Source organism: Thamnophis elegans, chromosome 5 (genome assembly GCF_009769535.1).
Source record: "Thamnophis elegans isolate rThaEle1 chromosome 5, rThaEle1.pri, whole genome shotgun sequence".
In the NCBI taxonomy this organism is placed as follows: Eukaryota; Metazoa; Chordata; class Lepidosauria; order Squamata; family Colubridae; genus Thamnophis; species Thamnophis elegans.
The window spans coordinates 89,885,777-89,903,683 of NC_045545.1; the positions used below are offsets into that span (position 1 = coordinate 89,885,777).

Genomic DNA, 17,907 nt, shown 5'->3' on the forward strand with positions numbered 1-17,907 from the left:
TCGTCGCCGACGCTCTTGGCCGGACGCAACGCTCGAACGGGATTGGCTTAGCTGGCTGAGGCGTAACCCAACCTGTCAGTCCAATACATAAGGAAGCGTACCGGGCTTCCTGGTACTCTAATAGCTTAGGCGAGGTTAACGGGTGAAGAAGGCAGCCGCCGGGAAAGCTTGGCTGACGCTACGCAGATGACGTACGCGCGTGTCTGCTCCTTCCACCTGCCGCTCCCACGCACTTGGCGTAGCGCTGCCCTTCTTCCCCCGCCCTTGCTACGCACTTGGCGCAGCGAGATGCTCTTATTGGCAAAAATCAGGGAAGAGATGCGATTCGCTCGCGACAGGAAAGCCGACAACAGGGATGCACCATGTGCAGGGCGGAGGGGGGAGGAGAGGAAGGTGGATTTGGAGAAAGAGGAGGGGGGCAGAGAAGGAGGAGGAGGAGGTGGAGGCGAAGCCGCTCAGGTGGCTCGGCCGCTCTCTCTCTCCCTTAGCCCCAGCTCAGCCGCTGCCTCGCCGCCTTTTGCCTTGGCGTGCAGAAGCGGCCAGGTAAAACCAAAAAGGAAAAAAGGGGGGGGAAAGGGGGGGTGTTGCGCGGAAGAACTCTTGGTGCAATGCCGCAGGCTTGTTGTTCCAGGCTCAGATTGTACCATTTCCTCCGGCTCCCCCTCTATCTTGCACTGCGGCGCAGGCTCGGCCCCCCCCCCTCCCTCGCCTCTTCTTCTTTTTTTTTTTAATTTTTTTTGCACGGCAGAAATAGCGGCCAGGAGATCATAACAAGATTAGGGCAGCTCCGGCAAAAGCCCTCCTGCATGCCTGACCCGTCTGGGTCGGAAAAGGCAAGCGGACGCCGCCCCTCCACCCACCCCACCATGTCGGTCGCCTTTGCTTCTGCACGCCCGAGGGGCAAAGGAGAGGTCACCCAGCAAACTATCCAGAAGGTAACGGGGGGGGGGGGGAGCCATCGTATATATGTATGTATGTATGCATGCATGTATGTATGCATGTATGTATAGAGATAGATAGATAGACAGACAGAAAACGGGAAGGGAGAGGAGGAAGGGAGAGGGGTGGGTGCTTTAATAGGGACCACCAGCCGTGGGTATCCCAGGGAGGGAGGCGTGCATCCAGCTTCCCCGAACCCGCTCAGCAGCTGGAGATGCACCGCTTCTTCTTTTTCCTCCTCCTCCTTCGAGGCTCCGGCTCCCACGGGCGTTTGCAAAAAAGGAAGCTGCTGTGGCCTGTGGCTGCAGCTGCAGCTGCAAAGACGGGGGCAAAAAAAAAAAAAAAAGAGGCAGAGAACAAAGCCGAGCTCGTGCAAAACCCTCCCGAACCTCTCGAAACACACACACACCCCTACACCTCTTTATTTTGGGGGGGGGGTCAGCCCGGCTTGATTACAACCCCCCCCCTCCTTCCCTTGACTGGCCGGTTCCGGAGAGCGACGTCCTGCGAGGTTTCGCTCGCTGGCGGGCGCATTGCAGAGCCGGGGCTCGGCCGAGATGCCGGGGCGTCGCTTTTGACAGCGCTCCAGCCTTTGCCGGGCGGGGGGGTGGAGGGAGGGGGGGAAAGGAGGAAAAAGGGCGAGGAGGGTTGAGAAGCAGCCCCCCCCCCCTTCCCTTCTCTGCCCGACGCATCTTCTTTCTTGGAGGTGCCGGGAATCGGGGATCAACGGGTTTTGTGTGATTTTGTCTGTGTGCGTGTGTATTTCACGCGAAGTGCGGCCGTGCGCGCCCGGAATGGGGATCGGAGGGGAGGCGGGGGCTTTATTATTGTTTGCGGGTGGAAACGCGTGCAGCGGTGGCCAGCTCCTCGCCGGGGGGGGGGGGAGTTGACGGTATTCCCTTTCGGGGTTGCCTTTTGGGGGATCGTCTGTAGTTCTCTGTAAGGCTGATCTCTTTCTTTCTTTCCATTCATTCATTCATTCATTCATTCATTCCGGAGGAAATCCCTAAAAGCTGATCGGGAAGGAAGAATCGACTGGGATAGGGGTGATTATGAGATACTGTATAGGTTCTTCTATTTGAGCAGGGGGCTGGACTAGATACAGTGTTTCCCAACCTTGGCAACTTGAAGATGTCCGGACTTCAACTCCCAGAATTCCCCAGCCAGCGAATGCTGGCTGGGGAATTCTGGGAGTTGAAGTCCGGACATCTTCAAGTTGCCAAGGTTGGGAAACACTGGACTAGAAGACATCCCTTCCAGATTCTATTCTGTTCTGTTCTGTGCGCTCTTCTGGATGGGAATTGAATCCCTTCCTGATCTGGAGTAAGGAAAATTTCCCCTGGGGAGTTTGGGACAGCATAAAAAGGTCCCTCCAGATGTTATCCCCACCGCCCCTGCCCCTGTTTCCCAAGAAAGGAGCTAGTCCTTACTACTGGCCAGGCTGGATCTGCTTGAGGCTTAAACAATACCTGGGATTTTCAATGCTCGCCCCCTCCAGCAAGCCTGCCACCCACCTTCCCAGGAGCAAGGGTGGTCCACTGGGCTCTCTTTGGATGTGCTGAGACTACATCACCCAGGAGCCTCAGCCATGAAGGTGTTTTCAGAATCTTGAAAGAAAAGCTTTGACGTTTGTATCTGTTGTGTTTGACCACGAGGTGGAGGAAGATGAGAAAGAGGATGGAACATCAGGTGGAGGGATGTGAGGAAGAGGATGGAGCATCAGGTTGGAAGGGATCTTGAAAGTTTTCTAGTCCAAACCTCGTGCCTTGGTGGATAAATGCCTGTCCAACCTTTTCTTGAAAGTTTTTCACTGATGGACCACAAATGGAGCATCTAGGAAGTGGATGTTCACTGCTCTGTTGCAAAATGTTTTAACAGATTAACAGAGTTGGAAGAGATCTTGTAAATCATCTAGCCAAACACCCGCCCAAGCAGGAGACCCTACCATTTCTGAAAGATAGCAGTCTAGTCTCTTCTTAAAAGCTTCCAGTAATGACTGGAACTTCTGAATGGAACTTCTGTTCCATTGGTTGATTGTTCTCACTGTCAGAAAATTTCCTTATTAGCAGGTTGAATTTCTCCTTGATCAGTTTCCATCCACTGTTCCTTGTCTGTCCTTCTGGTGCCTTGGAAAACAGCTTGACTCCCTCCTCTCTATGGCAGCCCCTCAAATATTGGAATACTCCTATCCTGTCTCCCCTGGTCCTTCTCTTCACTAGATTAGCCATGCCCAGTTCCTGCAACCGTTCATCATATGTTTTAGCCTCCAGTACCCATGGTTGCTCTTCTCTGCACTCTTTCTAGAGTCTCATATACTTGTCAGACATACCACAGTTTGTACTCCTAAACAGAAATGATCCTTGGCTCCATTTCTTGAGAAAGGTACAGTTTTATTTATTAGAAATCAAGGGTATTGCAGTAATGCATAGCCAGAACTGAGAATCACGCACTGAAATCCCTGTTCAACTTTTTCCTCCCTAAATTACCGCCCCCGCGCTGACACCTCCCCACCGTCAAATCAGGTTGAAGCAAGATGTCTTAAGAAGTTCATTTCAAGTGTATGCAGCTGCTTTTATCTCCCAGCGGGTGACCTTGAAGCAGTGTCTCAGGAAGATGCAGTTAAAACTTTCGCTTTCCCTCCTAAAGCATTTTTCCCTCCCATCCACCATCCCCTGAGTCCATGGAAGACTGTCAACACACGGTAATGATTAATGAAGCTCTAGCACGTGTGAGGTGGCAGCTGACAGTATTTAAAAGAAAAAAAATCATCTGAGACATGAATCTTACTATTATTGGCTGGAATCAGTCTTGTTCAGGATGAAGTCGTTGGACAGTGAGGAGGTTGGGGAAGAGCATGGCCCAGTCCTGGAAGCTGAGGAAGGCTCGGACAAGGGCTCTGCGTTGGAAGCAGAGAGGAGGCCGAAGCCATCTGGCAGTGAACAGGTGCCTACGGTGCTAGACAGCAGTGAGGCAGAGGAACAGCTGGAGCCTGTTCCCAGTGTGCGCATGCGCAGAGATGCCAGAAGAAAAGAACAACTCAGAAATCAGAGTAAAGTCACAGGTGATTGGCCCCTCCCGTAAGAAATAAAAGAGGAACGAAAGGGGAGTGGGCTTTTGCAGGAAACAATTTGTTTGTTCGGTCATTAGATTTGTTTCAGGAGTGTGAAGATCTGTCCGTGAATCTCAGAGACTCTGTGCCCAGTCTTTCCTTGCACAGCACCTCATTTGGAAACTATTTACATGGCAGCTTTCCAAGATAGATAAGGTCTGTAGTCATAAATATTCCTTTGAAAGACTGTTTGCCGGGCCTTGCTGAAGGTGAATGAGAGGAATTCACATTCGTTTAATAAAAGGGGTTTTGTTGGGACCAGGACTCTGCCTCATGCTTTTTGGGGAAGCCTAGGTCAGAACACTCTGTGTCTCTGGTTGGATTAGGAGTGTCCTAATTCATTACTCCAAATGTTACACCTCAGTAGCATTCTTATTTAAAGGTAGTCCTTGACTTACGACCACTTGCTAAGTGAGACAGTTGTTAACTGAGTTTTGACCCATGTTACAATCTTTCTTGCCACAGTCATTAAGTGAATCATGGCAGTTGTTAAGTTAGTAACACGATTGTTAAGTGAATCTGACTTCCCCATTGACTCTGCTTGTCAGAAGGTCTCAAAAAGTGATCCCATGACCCACTGTACCGTCATAAATATGAACCAGTCCCTAAGCCTCCGAATTTTGATTACATAGGGATGCTGTAATGGTCGTAAGTGTGAGAAATGGCCATAAGTCATTTTTTTCAGTGCCATTGTCACTTTGAACAGTCACTAAATGAATAGCTGTAAGTCAAAAACTGCATGCATATCTTTGTTCTAGTGACCTGTTGTTTTTGTTGTTACTTGTGAAGTCGTGTCTGACCCATTGCGACCCCATGGACAATGTTCCTCCAGGCCTTCCTGTCCTCTACCATCCATTTAAGCTCACACCAACTGCTTTAATGACTCCATCCAGCCACCTCATTCTCTGTCGTCCCCTTCTTCTTTTGCCCTCAATTGTTCCCAGCTTGGGGCTCTTCTCCAGTGAGTCCTTCCTTCTCATTAGGTGGTCAAAGTCTTTGAGTTTCCTCTTCAGGATCTGGCCTTCTAAAGAGCAGTCAGGGTTGACCTCCTCCAGGACTGACCGGTTTGATCGCCTTGCAGTCCAAGGGACTCAATGCAGGAGTCTTCTTCAGCACCAAAGTTCAAAGGCCTCCATTCTTTGGCTCTCAGCCTTCCTTATGGTCCAGCTTTCACAGCCATCCATTGCAACTGGGTAAACCACAGCCTTGACTATACACACATTTGTTGGCAGGGTGATGTTTCTGCTTTTTAGTATGCTGCCATCGCTTTCTTCCCCAGGAGCAAGCGTCTTTTGATTTCTTGGCTGCAGTCCCCATCTGCGGTGATCTTGGAGCCCAGGAAAGTAAAATCTGTCACTGTCCATTTCTTCCCCATCTATTTGTCAGGAGTTGAGAGGGCTGGATGCCATGATTTTAGTTTTCTTAATGTTGAATTTCAAGCCAACTTTTTCCCTCTCCTTCTTCACCCACGTCAAGAGGCTCAATTTATGGCTGCAGGGAAGCCCAAACTTTCCATTGTCAAACAGGGCAGTTGTTAAGTGCATCGTTCCCCGTTTTCCAACCTTTTATCACAGCAGTTGTTAAGTGAATCATGCGGTTGTTAAGCGAATTCGTCTTCCTCCATTGATTTTGCTTGTTGAAAGCTGGTTGGGAAGGTGACAAGTGGTAATCGCATGGCCCTGGGATGGTGTATCTGTCATAAATGTATCCCAGTGGCCAAGCGCTTGAATTTTGATCACATGACCATGGAGATGTTGTAACGGTCGTAAGTGTGAAAACTGGTCATAAGTCACTTTTTCAGTAAGGTCACGGAGGATAAGTTATGGCAATCTCATTGAAATCATCAAGGGAATGCTTTTATTTATTTATTTTCTGAAATAATTCCCAAATGAAGGCAAATATACGTTTGCCAGGATAATGATGGAGGATCCAATTTGGGTCGGTCACTGGGACCAGAGGTTTTGTTGTGGCCCGCCAGCAACCAGTGGAGCTGGCAGGAGAGTCAGCCAGTGAGGAGGTTGGGGAGGAACATGGGCCAGTCCTGCAGTCTGGGGAAGGCTCTGATAAGAGGGCTCTGTGTCAGAGGCAAAGAGGGGGCCAGAGCCTATGCCAGTTATCAGCTGCCTTCGGAGTCAGACATCAGTGAGACAGACGAACACCTGGAGCCTGTTCCCAGTGTGCGCATGCACAGAGTTGCCAGATGAAGGGATCAGCTAAAGAACAGGGGTCGACTTAAAAGTAAGGCCACAGGTGGACGATAAATGGCCCCTCCCAGAGGAAATAAAAGAGGAGCGAAAGGGGAGTGGAGTTTGCAGGAGACAATTAGTTCGCTTAATTGGTTCGGGACTCTCCAAGATCCTTTCCAAGTTTTGCAGACTGGCAGCTCTCCAAGCCAGAGAAGGTCTGTGACTGTAAATCTTCCCTCGAAAGACTTTGCTGGGTGTGAATGAGCAGAATTCACAGTAAATTAATAAAAGGGTTTTTTGTCGGAACAAGGAGTTTGCTTCATGCTCTTGGGAAGCCTCGGTCAGAACAGGTTTAGTCCAGGCATAAAATCCTCTTACCTTCGCTACCGGTTCGGAACCAGGAGCACATGCGCAGAGCGTCCGTGATGATGTCTCGGCAGGTGAGCAGAGCCTCCTACCATCACCACTACCAGTTCACCCAAACTGGGGCGAACTGGCAGAATAACACCTCTGGTTTAGTCTTCTGAGCTTCGGGATTCCTGCTGGAGCCCATCCTCAGGAAACATCTCTCTAGCAGAGTGTATGCTTTGGGAAGCTCCTGATTCCGAAAGCTCAGAAGACTAAGCTTCTAGTCCTGGTCATTGACCCAGATTGGATCCTGTAACAAATAACCCCATGGACATCTATGGAGATTTTCCATCAACCAGGTCACAGTTTGCTCAAAAAAATCAAAGGTGCTTTTTTCAAAAGGCAATTGGACTTTGTTTTTCTTTCAAAACGTTTTTCGCTTCTCACCCAAGAAGCTTCTTCAGTTCTGACAGTTTTGACCGAACTGAAGAAGCTTCTTGGATGAGAAGCAAAAGATCTTCAAGGGGGGAGGGGAAAGCATCTTTGGGACAACTCCGTTGACTGCTAAAGAAAAGGAAGTGTGGTTCTTCAGGATGACATCAAAGTGGCAAATTGCCCACTTACTACCATGCCTTGTTTGGGTTTATACATAAAAAGCCATGTTTGCACACACTCTCTAGTCTGTTTGATTAACTCAGCTGTGATTCATGGAATTCACACATTTTTTTCTTGGTCTCCCTGACCTCCCCACCACAGCTGGAGCTTAACGTGCTAACCTAAAATGCTGAAATCTAATCCTTTAGCTTGTTATTCAGTGTGTCCTGTGAATACAGCCATTTATAAAGCTGGGCTAGGAGAATGGAAGGGGGCTTGATGGCTCAGTGGTTAAGACGCTGAGCTTGTCGATCGGAACGGTCGGCAGTTCAGCGGTTCCAATCCCTAGTGCGCCATGTAAGGGAGTGAGCTCCCGTTACTTGTCCCAGCTTCTGCCAACCTAGCAGTTCGAAAGCACCTATAAAAGCCAAGTAGAAAAATAGGGACCACCTTTGGTGGGAAGGTAACTGTGTTTCGGGCACCTTTGGCATTTAGTCATGCCGGCCACCTGACCACGGAGACATCTTCGGACAAGCACTGGCTCTCAACTCAAGTTTTTACTTTTCCATAATAGTATAAACTAGCCATTTCTATAACAACAAACCAATCTAATCAGTAAAACCCAAAATCAAAGGTTTTTTTTCCCTCCACCTCAAGCACAAAGTCCAGAAGTGGTTTCCAAGTAGAAACAAAATTAACTGTCTTTTTCTTTTCTTTTATCAAAGCAAACAATTTAACTATTTCTGCTATGGTAACTTCATCAACTGTTGCAGCCATTTGTCCATTGTGGGGGTTCAAGTGTCCTTCCATTTTTTGTGCACAGAGTGTTCTTGCTGTTGTCAGCCTATATAACCGTGATAGCGAATCTATGGCACACGTGCCACAGGTGGCATGCAGAGCCCCTCCGCGATGCGTTTTGGGCCTGGAAAGCCTCCTGCACCAACCCGGAAGCCAAAATGGAGCGTGGGGGCCCACACAAGCCCCCCCTGTGCCCCAATTTGGCCCTGGAAAGCCTCCTGCACCAACCTGGAAGCCAAAAATGGGCGAGGGAACGAGGCACATGCGCGGGGGGGGGGGAGCGGGGAGCTGTTCACGGGTGCATTTGTGGAGGTTACACGCTCATTTGCAGGGGTGAGGGGCACGTGGGTGTCGTGTACACATTGCATTATGGGTGCAGTGCGTGCTATCGCACACAATGACAGAAAGGTTAGCCATCACTGCTATATAACATCAAGTTTCCAAATTTTTCGCCCAAGTCTTTTTCCAATTCCTCCTCCTAGCTCAACCCATCTCGCCGGGTAGTTGTGCTGGTGAAAACCGGTGGGGATGTTTGCCATGTAAACTGCCTCCAAAAAAATACAGGCAAGCTAAATTTAAAAATTAAAATGAATTTAGATGATGGTTGAAACATTTGATTTCCGTGAATTCAAATATTATTCCCCTGCTTTTGCTAATTGCTTGTTTAGATGTCATAGTACTTAATGCCTAAATATGGTGGAAGGAGTATCAAAAGTTTTAGCAGGATCAAGTGAGGTTTCTTAGCTATGTTTCAATCAGTAATGGGCCGGGTCTCTTTTGTTGCTTTTAAATCCAGATGTTGGATGAAAATCACCATCTGATACAGTGCATCATGGACTATCAGAGCAAGGGCAAAACAGCAGAATGTACTCAGTGAGTATCGATTTATAAGGTTGATGCTAAAATAATGCGATGAGTTTGTCATTTCCTGGACAACTGTCAGCGGATGAAAATAATAATTTTGTTATTGCCAATGTGGAAAACATCTACAATTCCTTTTTCTTTAGCCAGGATCTTAACATTGTTCTTTATAGTGGGAGTCAAGAGGTCAAAAAAGGCAAGATTGCTCCAATCACGTTTCCCATGCCCTGTTTCTTGCATATACTACGCTGTTTCCCTGAAAATAAGACCAACCCGGATAATAAGCCCAATTAGGCTTTTGAGCGCATGTGCTAAAATTACCCCTCCTCTGAAAATAAGCCCTCCCCGAAAATACTGCAACACAGCAGCAGCCATGAGGTGACCACGCTCGCTGCCTCCTGCACCTCAAAAATCATAAGACCTCCCTGAAAAGAGGGCGAAGCACTTATTTCGGGGATCAAAACAAAATAAGACCTTGTCTTATTTTCGGGGAACACGGTATGGCAGTTATCTTGATTTCTTTTACTCTCCTCCATAGACCCCCCCTGTCTCTAATGAAGAAGTCTCCAAACTTAACAAATTGGACTTTAACTCCCAGAATTCCTAAGACAGCTATGGGAATTCTGGGAAATTCCTGAGCTAGCCTGCTGGCTGAGGAATTCTGGGAGTGGAAGTCCACAAGTCTTAAATTGCTCACATCTGGAGAAATTAAAGAAATTAAATTACATTAGAGAAATTAAATTAAAGCATTCGTTCTAGAGGCGACTGTTTTCAACCATGCCTTATTTATTTTATTTAGTCTGACATTTGTTTTACATTGGTGCTACACCTATGAATGAAATTCTACCTTTATCATAGAGTTTTTGGTCACCCAACAGATTAAATAACAACGGCTGGTCTCTCAACCGAAGCCGAACCCCAAATTGCTGAACCAGAGGTGATATTCAGCCGGTTCGGACCGGTTCAAGCAAACCAGTAGCGAAAATTTTGAGTAGGTTAGAAAACTGGCAAATACCACCTCTGGTTGGGCCCGCCCTTCTGCCCTTGTCGTTCCCTGTCCTATATTGCCTTGTTTTTTAGTTCAGCTGATTCGTGCGCAAAGCACACTCTCATAGAACCAGTAGGAAGATATTTGGAATCCCACCACTGTCAATCGAACCCAGTTTAGCTTCGTGTAAGAGGTTGTGAGGTCCTTGGTGCTCTCTGAGTGTGTTTGTTTTCTTGCAGAAGATTCCTTACCCAAACTAGGTAACATGATCAGTGGTAGTAAGGAGCAGTGTTTGTGTAACTTCCACTTGGGTTCAGCAGACGACGAAGCCCCGTGCAATGAAATGCACACTGAAATTGTTTCATCCCATTCTGGCAGGCTGCATCTAACCAGCCCGCCTCTCTCAAACTGCAGAAATTTCTGGTGCTTTTCCCTTCCCTCTTGCACCCCTCCCCCCTCTCATTTCAGGTGATTTCATTCCAGGGCACTGGATTAATCCAGGAATATTTAGCATCCATTTTAAGCCCCCCACCCAGTGTGAGATTCAGCCAGTTTGCACCACTTTAGGAGAACCGATTGTTAACTTTCTGAACAGTTTGGTGAACTGGTTGTAGCATCAATGCATCCAGTGCAGAGGTACTTTTCCAAAACACAGTGGATTTTGAGAGGGATGGGGGCTGTGGTGGGATTCAAATAATTTTAACAACCGGTTCTCTGCCCTAATGATTTCTTCCAACTTCCAGTGTTGGAACATTCACAACTTCTGGAGGCAAGCTGTTCCACTGATTAATTGTAATTGTCAGGACATTTCTCCTTAGTTCTAGGTTGCTTCTCCCTTAGATTAATTCCAACCCATTGCTTCTGCCCTCAGGTGCTTTGGAGAATAGCTTGACTCCCTCTTCTTTGTGGCAGCCCCAGAGATATTGGAACACTGCTATCATATCTCTCGTAATCCTTCTTTTCATTAAACTAGTCATACCCAGTTCCTGCAACCGTTCTCCATATGTTTTGGCCTCCAGTCCCCTAATCATCTTTATTGCTCTTCTCTGTGCTCTTTTCTTGTGTCTCAACATCTTTTTTACATCGTGGCGACAAAAACTAGGTGCAATATTCCAAGTGTGGCCTTACCAAGGCCTTATAAAGTGGTGTGTAAAATGTTTCCAATACAGTTTCTTCTTCTCAGATATGTGCTGTTTTCTTATGTCTATAGATACCAACAAATCTTACACAGAAATCTGGTTTACTTGGCCACCATAGCAGACTCCAATCAGAATATGCAGTCCTTGCTGCCTGCTGTAAGTATCTTCATTCAAATCAAACCAGGTTTATTGCTGAATGAGCCAAGTCAAAGGAAGTCTCAGTTTGAGCAGAATCCTTTGGTTCAGGGATGAAATCTTCCTGGTTCAGTTCAATTTGGCTAAACCAGTAGGGATGATTGCCCCTGCTTCTGCGAACCGGTGGTAAAAAAAAAAAGCTTCCGAGGATCGCATGGCTCAGCTATGAGCCACGTGATATTTAGAAGGGCCCCCCCCCCCATTTTTTAAAGCATTTTTTCCTGCCTATTGTTTCCGGCAGGAAATTAATGCTTTAAAAAGTGAAAAAAAAGTTGGCCATGCCTACCCAGAAACACCAAGCCATACCTACAGAACCGGTGGGCAAAAAAAAGATTTCACCACTGTGCTTTATGGGAGGTGGGGGAACAACCAGAAACACACCCGGCATGTGGGTTGCAGTGGAATTAATTTTTCATATTGTGGACTAAGAGATGTGGGCTGTGATTTATACCTGTGCATTGGAGCGACTGAGAAGACACAATCGATCTGATAAAGAAGAATATTTGTAGCTCTGGGTTGAAATGAGGGGTCCTTCTGAGCTTGGTGGTTTTCTTGCAGATGTTTTATTACTTAAACTACTGTGTTTTTCAGAGTATAAGACACATCTCCCCCCCGCCCAAAAAGAGGGTGAAAATCTGGGTGCGTCTTATACACTGAATACGGCATTTTTGGCCTACCGAAACCCCACCCCTTCAAAAAAATGGACGTGCAGTAATGGAATATTTGATGGGAAAGAGGAGACGAACCTAATCATAGATCAAAAGGAAAGAGTTATATATTCAGTTAACTGAATTCTGCAGTTGAAGAACTACAGGAACTCATGTATCTGCATGCTTTATTTTTCTTCCAAAACAGAAGCTTCATGTGTCCTTAGCAGGACACATGACTTCGCCGTGCTTCTATTTCCTTCACAACTGCTTCATGCTGTTCTCAGTGTTAAATAGCCAGAAAACAATACTAGATATAAAGTTTAATATTTGTCAAGGGGACTTGTCAGCTCCTTGAGATAGACGAGGTCAAGAAACAATCTCTGAACTATTGTAGCTGCTTTTCTAAGTCTTTACTGGTTCATTCCTCCCCCTCAAAGGCTTTTCATAGCTTCCTGAGGTCAGCTGAGGCACGTAGGCTGAAAGATTGTCTCTTTCCTCATGGAGGCTTTGTTGAGTTTTCTTTGATAACAAATTTCTCACAGCTGTTCTAAATTTTGCATGTTTGAGTGGAATGGCTTCCAAATGACTCGTTATGGTATTTATATTAGAAAATATTTTCTCAGGTAAACTCATAATCAGGCCAAAGATTTTCTGAAACACACCAATTCTGGTGAAAGTCGGAATGTGTGCTCTCCCAGGAAAAATGGACGTAGGAGGCCAGTAAAGCGCTCCTGAGGAGGGCAAAAACTAGCTAAAAATGGGGCATTTTTTGCTCGTTTGTGTCCCCCCCCCCAGACTCCAAGAGCATGCTACAAGCCTCCTAAAGACTATGAATGCCTTTCTTTGGGCAAAATATGGGCCCGTTTTTGCAAAAAACAGGCAATTTTTTGCTCATTTTTGCCCCCAGGAGCACTTTGCAGGCCTCTCAAACTCTTTGCATGCCCCCGTTTTTCACCAAAAATGAGGCATGCAGAGAGTTTAGGATGTCTGAAGAGTGCAAAAAACTTTTTTTTCCCAATTTATCTCTTCAAAATCTTGGTGCGTCTTATACTCCGGTGCATCTTATACTCCAAAAATATGGTAGGTAACATCATCAGTGCCCACACTAATGACGTTACCTTGTTAGATAGTGAAATATTTGCAAGAAAACAACCAAGCACAGGGAGCTCCAAGAACACACACACCTCACAACATGACCGTGTAACACCTCTGTGAGGCACCCTAATTACTAGGAAATAGCAATTCAAAGTGCTGGTGATAACCTATAAAGCCCTACATAGCCTGGAACCAGGTTATATGCAGGGCCATCTGTCTCCATCCCTACTTGCTGTACCAGACCTGTCAAAATTGATGTCTTCTGGTTTCCATCTATTAGACAGTGCCATCTAGTGGCACCTAGGAGTTATGTCTCCTCTGTTGTTGCCCCTGAAACAGCATCTCTTATTGGCCTTCCGTAAAGCATTAAATCTAGATGTGATCACACTGTTTCTTTCTTTCAACCCCAACCTAAAAAATAGATGATGATGATGATGATGATGTTGATGATGATGGCAATAGCACTTAAACTTATATACTGCTTCATAGTACTCAACAACCCTCTCTAAATAATAAATTCGGGAAGGAGGGAGAATGGGTAGGTAGGTAGAGGGATAGAGAGAGAGAGAAAGAGAGAGATAAATTCAGTAGGGAGGGAGGGAGAGAGAGGGAGGGAGAGAGAGAGAAATACAATAGGTAGGGGGAGGGAGAGTGTGTGGGTAGGTAGGTAGAGAAAGAGAGAGAGAGAAAGAGAGAGATAAATTCAGGAGGGAGGGAGGGAGAGTGGGTAGGTAGATAAAGGGAGAGAGGGAAAAAATACAATAGGTAGGGGGAGAGAGAGTGTGTGTGCGTAGGTAGAGGGATATATAGAGAGAGAAAGAGAGAGATAAATTCAGGAGGGAGGGAGGGAGGGAGGGAGAGTGGGTAGGTAGGTAGAGGGAGGGAGGGAGGGAGAGAGAGAGAAATACAATAGGTAGGGGGAGAGAGTGTGTGGGGGTAGGTAGGTAGAGGGAGAGAGAGAGAGAGAAATTCAGGAGGGAGGGAGGGAGAGTGGGTAGGTAGGTAGAGGGAGGGAGGGAGAGAGAAAGAGAGGGGGGGGAAACCCAGCTGCTTTAAGAAATGTCTTTTTGTTCCAATCTCACAGCCACCAACACAAAACATGAATCTCGGCCCAGCTGGAATGAGCCAGAGTGCCTCCAATCAGTCTCTCCATTCACAGAGCAACCTCAGTGATGCAATCAGCACGGGGCTTCCAACATCGTCTCTCATGCAGAGTCAGATTAGCAATGGTAAGTGGTCCACGGTTGCCTGGCAACTGCATCACAAATGCTTGTGCCGGGGTTTTACAACTAATCAAGGTTGAATATTTAGAGCTGGCTGGCGTATTCTGGGAATTGAAGTCCGGGTATGTTAAAGCGGCCACGGTTGAGTAACACTGGTCTAATGCATTTCTAAAACCATGGGGGAAAAACATTTGTGGGGTTTCAGTTTATATAGCAGTGGCTAGGACTCTGCAACCACCACTTTTCCCACAGTTGCAGGATGCCCAGAATGGGGGAAGTTAAGTGTGAAAATGTTGATCCAGTCTCAAATCAGTGTTGAGCTGTTTCTCCTTTCATTTGCATTGCAAGGATATTCCAAATACTGCATAACCTTTCAGGGATCACAGTTGTAGAATGTTATTGTTGCTGTTTTGTTGCTTCTGTATCTGCCTGCCTGCCTATCACAGAGTCAGTCTGTCTGTCTGTCTGTCTGTCTGTCTGTCTGTCTCTGTCTCTCTCTCTCTCTCTCTCTCCCTCCCTCCCTCCCTCCCTCCCTCCCTCTCCCTCCCTCCCTCTCCCTCCCTCTGTCTCTCTCCCCCTCCCTCCCTGTATGTATCTGTCTCTCATCTATCTCTAATATATATGTATGTATGTATGTATATTCTGAATTCCATCTGCCGGCCAATGCCGGCTGTCAATTACCCGGAGGAGGGCCTTCTCTGTGGCTGCTCCGGCCCTCTGGAACGAGCTCCCCGTGGAGATTCGGACCCTCACTACCCTTCAGGCTTTCTGTAAAGCCGTTAAGACCTGGCTGTTCCAGCAGGCCTGGGGTTGCTGAGTCCCATCCCCACTCGAATTGGTGTGCTTTTTGAGACCTTTTAAATTGGTTTTGTATTGTTGTTTGTTTTTGTTTCCTTTCCTTTTGTATTGTTCCCCTTCCCTTCGGTTTTGTTAGCCGCCCTGAGTCCCTCGGGAATAGGGCAGCATCTAAGTTGAATAAAACTTAAACCTAAACCTAAACCTAAAGCTAAACCTATACCTAAACCTAAACCTAAACCTATACCTATACCTATACCTATACCTATACCTATACCTATACCTACCTACCTACCTACCTACCTACCTACCTACCTACCTACATACATACATACATATATATATATATATATATATATATATATATATATATATATGTATGTTCGATTCCCAGTAAGGGTATGGCTAGCTGATGAGAGCTAAATAGCTTGAAATAGATCTATACTAGTCTCCCTTTATTTATTTATCAGCACAAATACTACATACATACATACATACATACATACATACATACATATGTATAAAATCTAACTTTATTACGTCTGTCTGTCTCTCGATATCTGTCTATCTCTCATCTATTATTATGTCTATATCTGTCCCTCTCTCTCATCTATCTTTATTATATCTATCTGTATACATGTCTGTTTGTCTGTCTCTATCATCTATCTCTCTCTGTCTGTCTCTGTCTGTTTCGTCTGTCTGTCTGTCTGTCTGTCTGTCGTCTGTCTGTCTGTCTAATTTAGAGGCCTCTTGAATTCCCAAATAATTCTGGGCATCTTAACATCCCAAAGCTAAAAAGCAATAAAACGAAGAAGAAGACAGCATGCATTTTGCATGTACGTCTACACTTGTGACTTGTCATTTACCATAAAAAAGATGGAAATCATGCAACTAAAACATTAAGAATGAATTTAGATGAGCAGTAATTAAAAACCTATCTAAGGGAAGCACCTTTGAAGACTTAAAAAGGGAGTCAAGAGGTCAGGCCCCGCAACTCAAAAAGGATTATGTTGCAAGGAGTTGGAGCAGACCCAGAGAAAGCAATACGAGATTTTTGTTTCTGTTTTATTTTGGGGGGGGGGGTGCCCTTTTTTTGCAGACACTGTGATTGATCGAAAAGTACGCTTTGCTGACTGGAATGTCTCTCTCCTGCCTTTCTGTTTGCATTCTCCCTAGGTCCCAACCACGTGTCTATGCAGCAGTCGGGCCAAAGTACCATGCCCACCACTTCCCTGAGCATGACTCTCAGTAGCCATGGAACTGGGCCCAGTTATAGCCACACGGTGCCTGCATCTCAGAGCGTTGCCATGCAAGGCCAGGGATCGATCGGCAACTACGTCTCGCGAGCGAATCTCAGTATGCAGTCCAACCCAGGTAGGGTGGACTTAACCTTGGCCCTTTGCCCTGCTTGGACCAATGCAGCCTCTTCAAGTGGTCTTCAAGGGCCCACTTTGGCTTTCAATAATTATAATCAGTCCATGGCAGTGGTGGGTTTCAAAAATTGTTCGAACCTACTCTGTGGGTGTGGCCTCCTTTGTGGGAGTGGCTTGCCACCCATGTGACCGGATGGGAGTGGCTTGCCGCCCATGTGACCGGATAGGAAGATGCCGACGACACTTGTCAGAACCACCTTAAATTACCTCACACACAGCACTGGCATGCATAAGAATATGACATAAACTTGTTTTTTAAAAGGCATCTTTGGTTTGCGTTAAAACAACTTCAACACACGCAATGTTCTGATTGCACCACAAACGCAGTAGTCATCCTTACCTTTCACAGAGGCACAGTTTTATAAATATGAGCATGATAGTGTAGAATAATCATATCCAAAGACTAGTGGTGGGTTTCAAAAAATGTTGGAACCTCTTCTGTAGGTGTGGCCTGCTTTCCGGGTCCACTGGTGGAACCTCTTCTAACCGGTTCGGTAGATTTGACGAACCGGTTCTACCGAATAGGTGCGAACTGGTAGGAACCCACCTCTGGTCCATGGCATTAATTCATTAATTAACCCTCCCAATGAGATGCAGTGCAGCGGTGAGAAAAATAAAAATCTTGCATTTGGGGGGGGGGGGGAGCAAATGTAGAAGTGTAGAATAGAAGTATTTTGGAGGGGGGGTATCAATCGATTTTCCAAATAGGGGAGGTCAACCTATTTTCCAAGGCACCGAAGGCCAGACAAGGAATAATGGATGGAAACTGACCAAGGAGAAATTCAACCTGGAAATAAAGAGAAATTTCCTGACAGTGAGACCCATCAACCAATGGAACAGAAGTTGCCTTCAGAAGTTGTGGGAGCTTCATCACTGGAGGCTTTCAAGAAGAGACTGGGCTGCCATCTGTCAAAAATGGTGTAGGGCAGGAGAGTCAAACTGGATTTCTTTGAGGGCTGGATCAGCATTGTAATTCTCTGCAGGCTGGGGCGGGGGGCGGATCGGAGATAGGACGGACACCTCCTGCAGCACCCTGCCAGCCAAAACAGGGCGCTGGGGGGGGGGCGGCCTCCCCATGCCACCATTTTGGCTGGCAGGGTGCTGCAGGAGGACATCCAGGCCAAAAATAGGACATGGGGAAGGGCGCACGCAGGTCCCCCCCCCCTATTTTGGCTGCAGAAGGTACCGCAGGGTGGTCCTTTGCTATTTCCAGGCTGGCCCCGTCGGCCAGATTTAAACACCCTGCACGCCGGATGCGGCCTTGAGTTTGACACCCCTCGTGTAGGGTCTCCTGCTTGGGTGCGGGGTTGGACTAGATGATAAGGTCCCTTCCAACTCTGTTATTCTGAGTACCTGGATCAGCAGTAGTAACTATGAGAGGGATCTAGGTGTTAATGTTAATACTATTGGTTCCTTTCTCTGGAACTTAGCATATCCGGTCAACCCAAGCAGTCTTAGTTAATTAAGGGTGTTAATGGTTTAGGACAGTGTTTCTCAACCTTGGCGACTTTAAGTCCTGTGGACTTCAATTCCCAAAATTCCCCAGCCAGCACA

The 17,907-nt window shown here is 46.7% G+C and overlaps 1 protein-coding gene across 1 annotated transcript in view; it reads left to right on the top strand.

Moving 5' to 3' along the window:
* Positions 1 to 452: 452 nt before the first annotated feature.
* The window catches only part of SS18L1 (SS18L1 subunit of BAF chromatin remodeling complex), a 31,190-nt gene continuing 13,735 nt past the window's right edge, over positions 453 to 17,907 (top strand). The window contains exons 1-5 of the mRNA XM_032217341.1: positions 453 to 935; positions 8,771 to 8,847; positions 11,034 to 11,118; positions 13,987 to 14,131; positions 16,097 to 16,294. Of these exons, the coding sequence (XP_032073232.1) occupies positions 807 to 935; positions 8,771 to 8,847; positions 11,034 to 11,118; positions 13,987 to 14,131; positions 16,097 to 16,294 (634 nt within the window). The 5' untranslated portion in view covers positions 453 to 806. The remainder of the gene's footprint in view (positions 936 to 8,770; positions 8,848 to 11,033; positions 11,119 to 13,986; positions 14,132 to 16,096; positions 16,295 to 17,907) is intronic.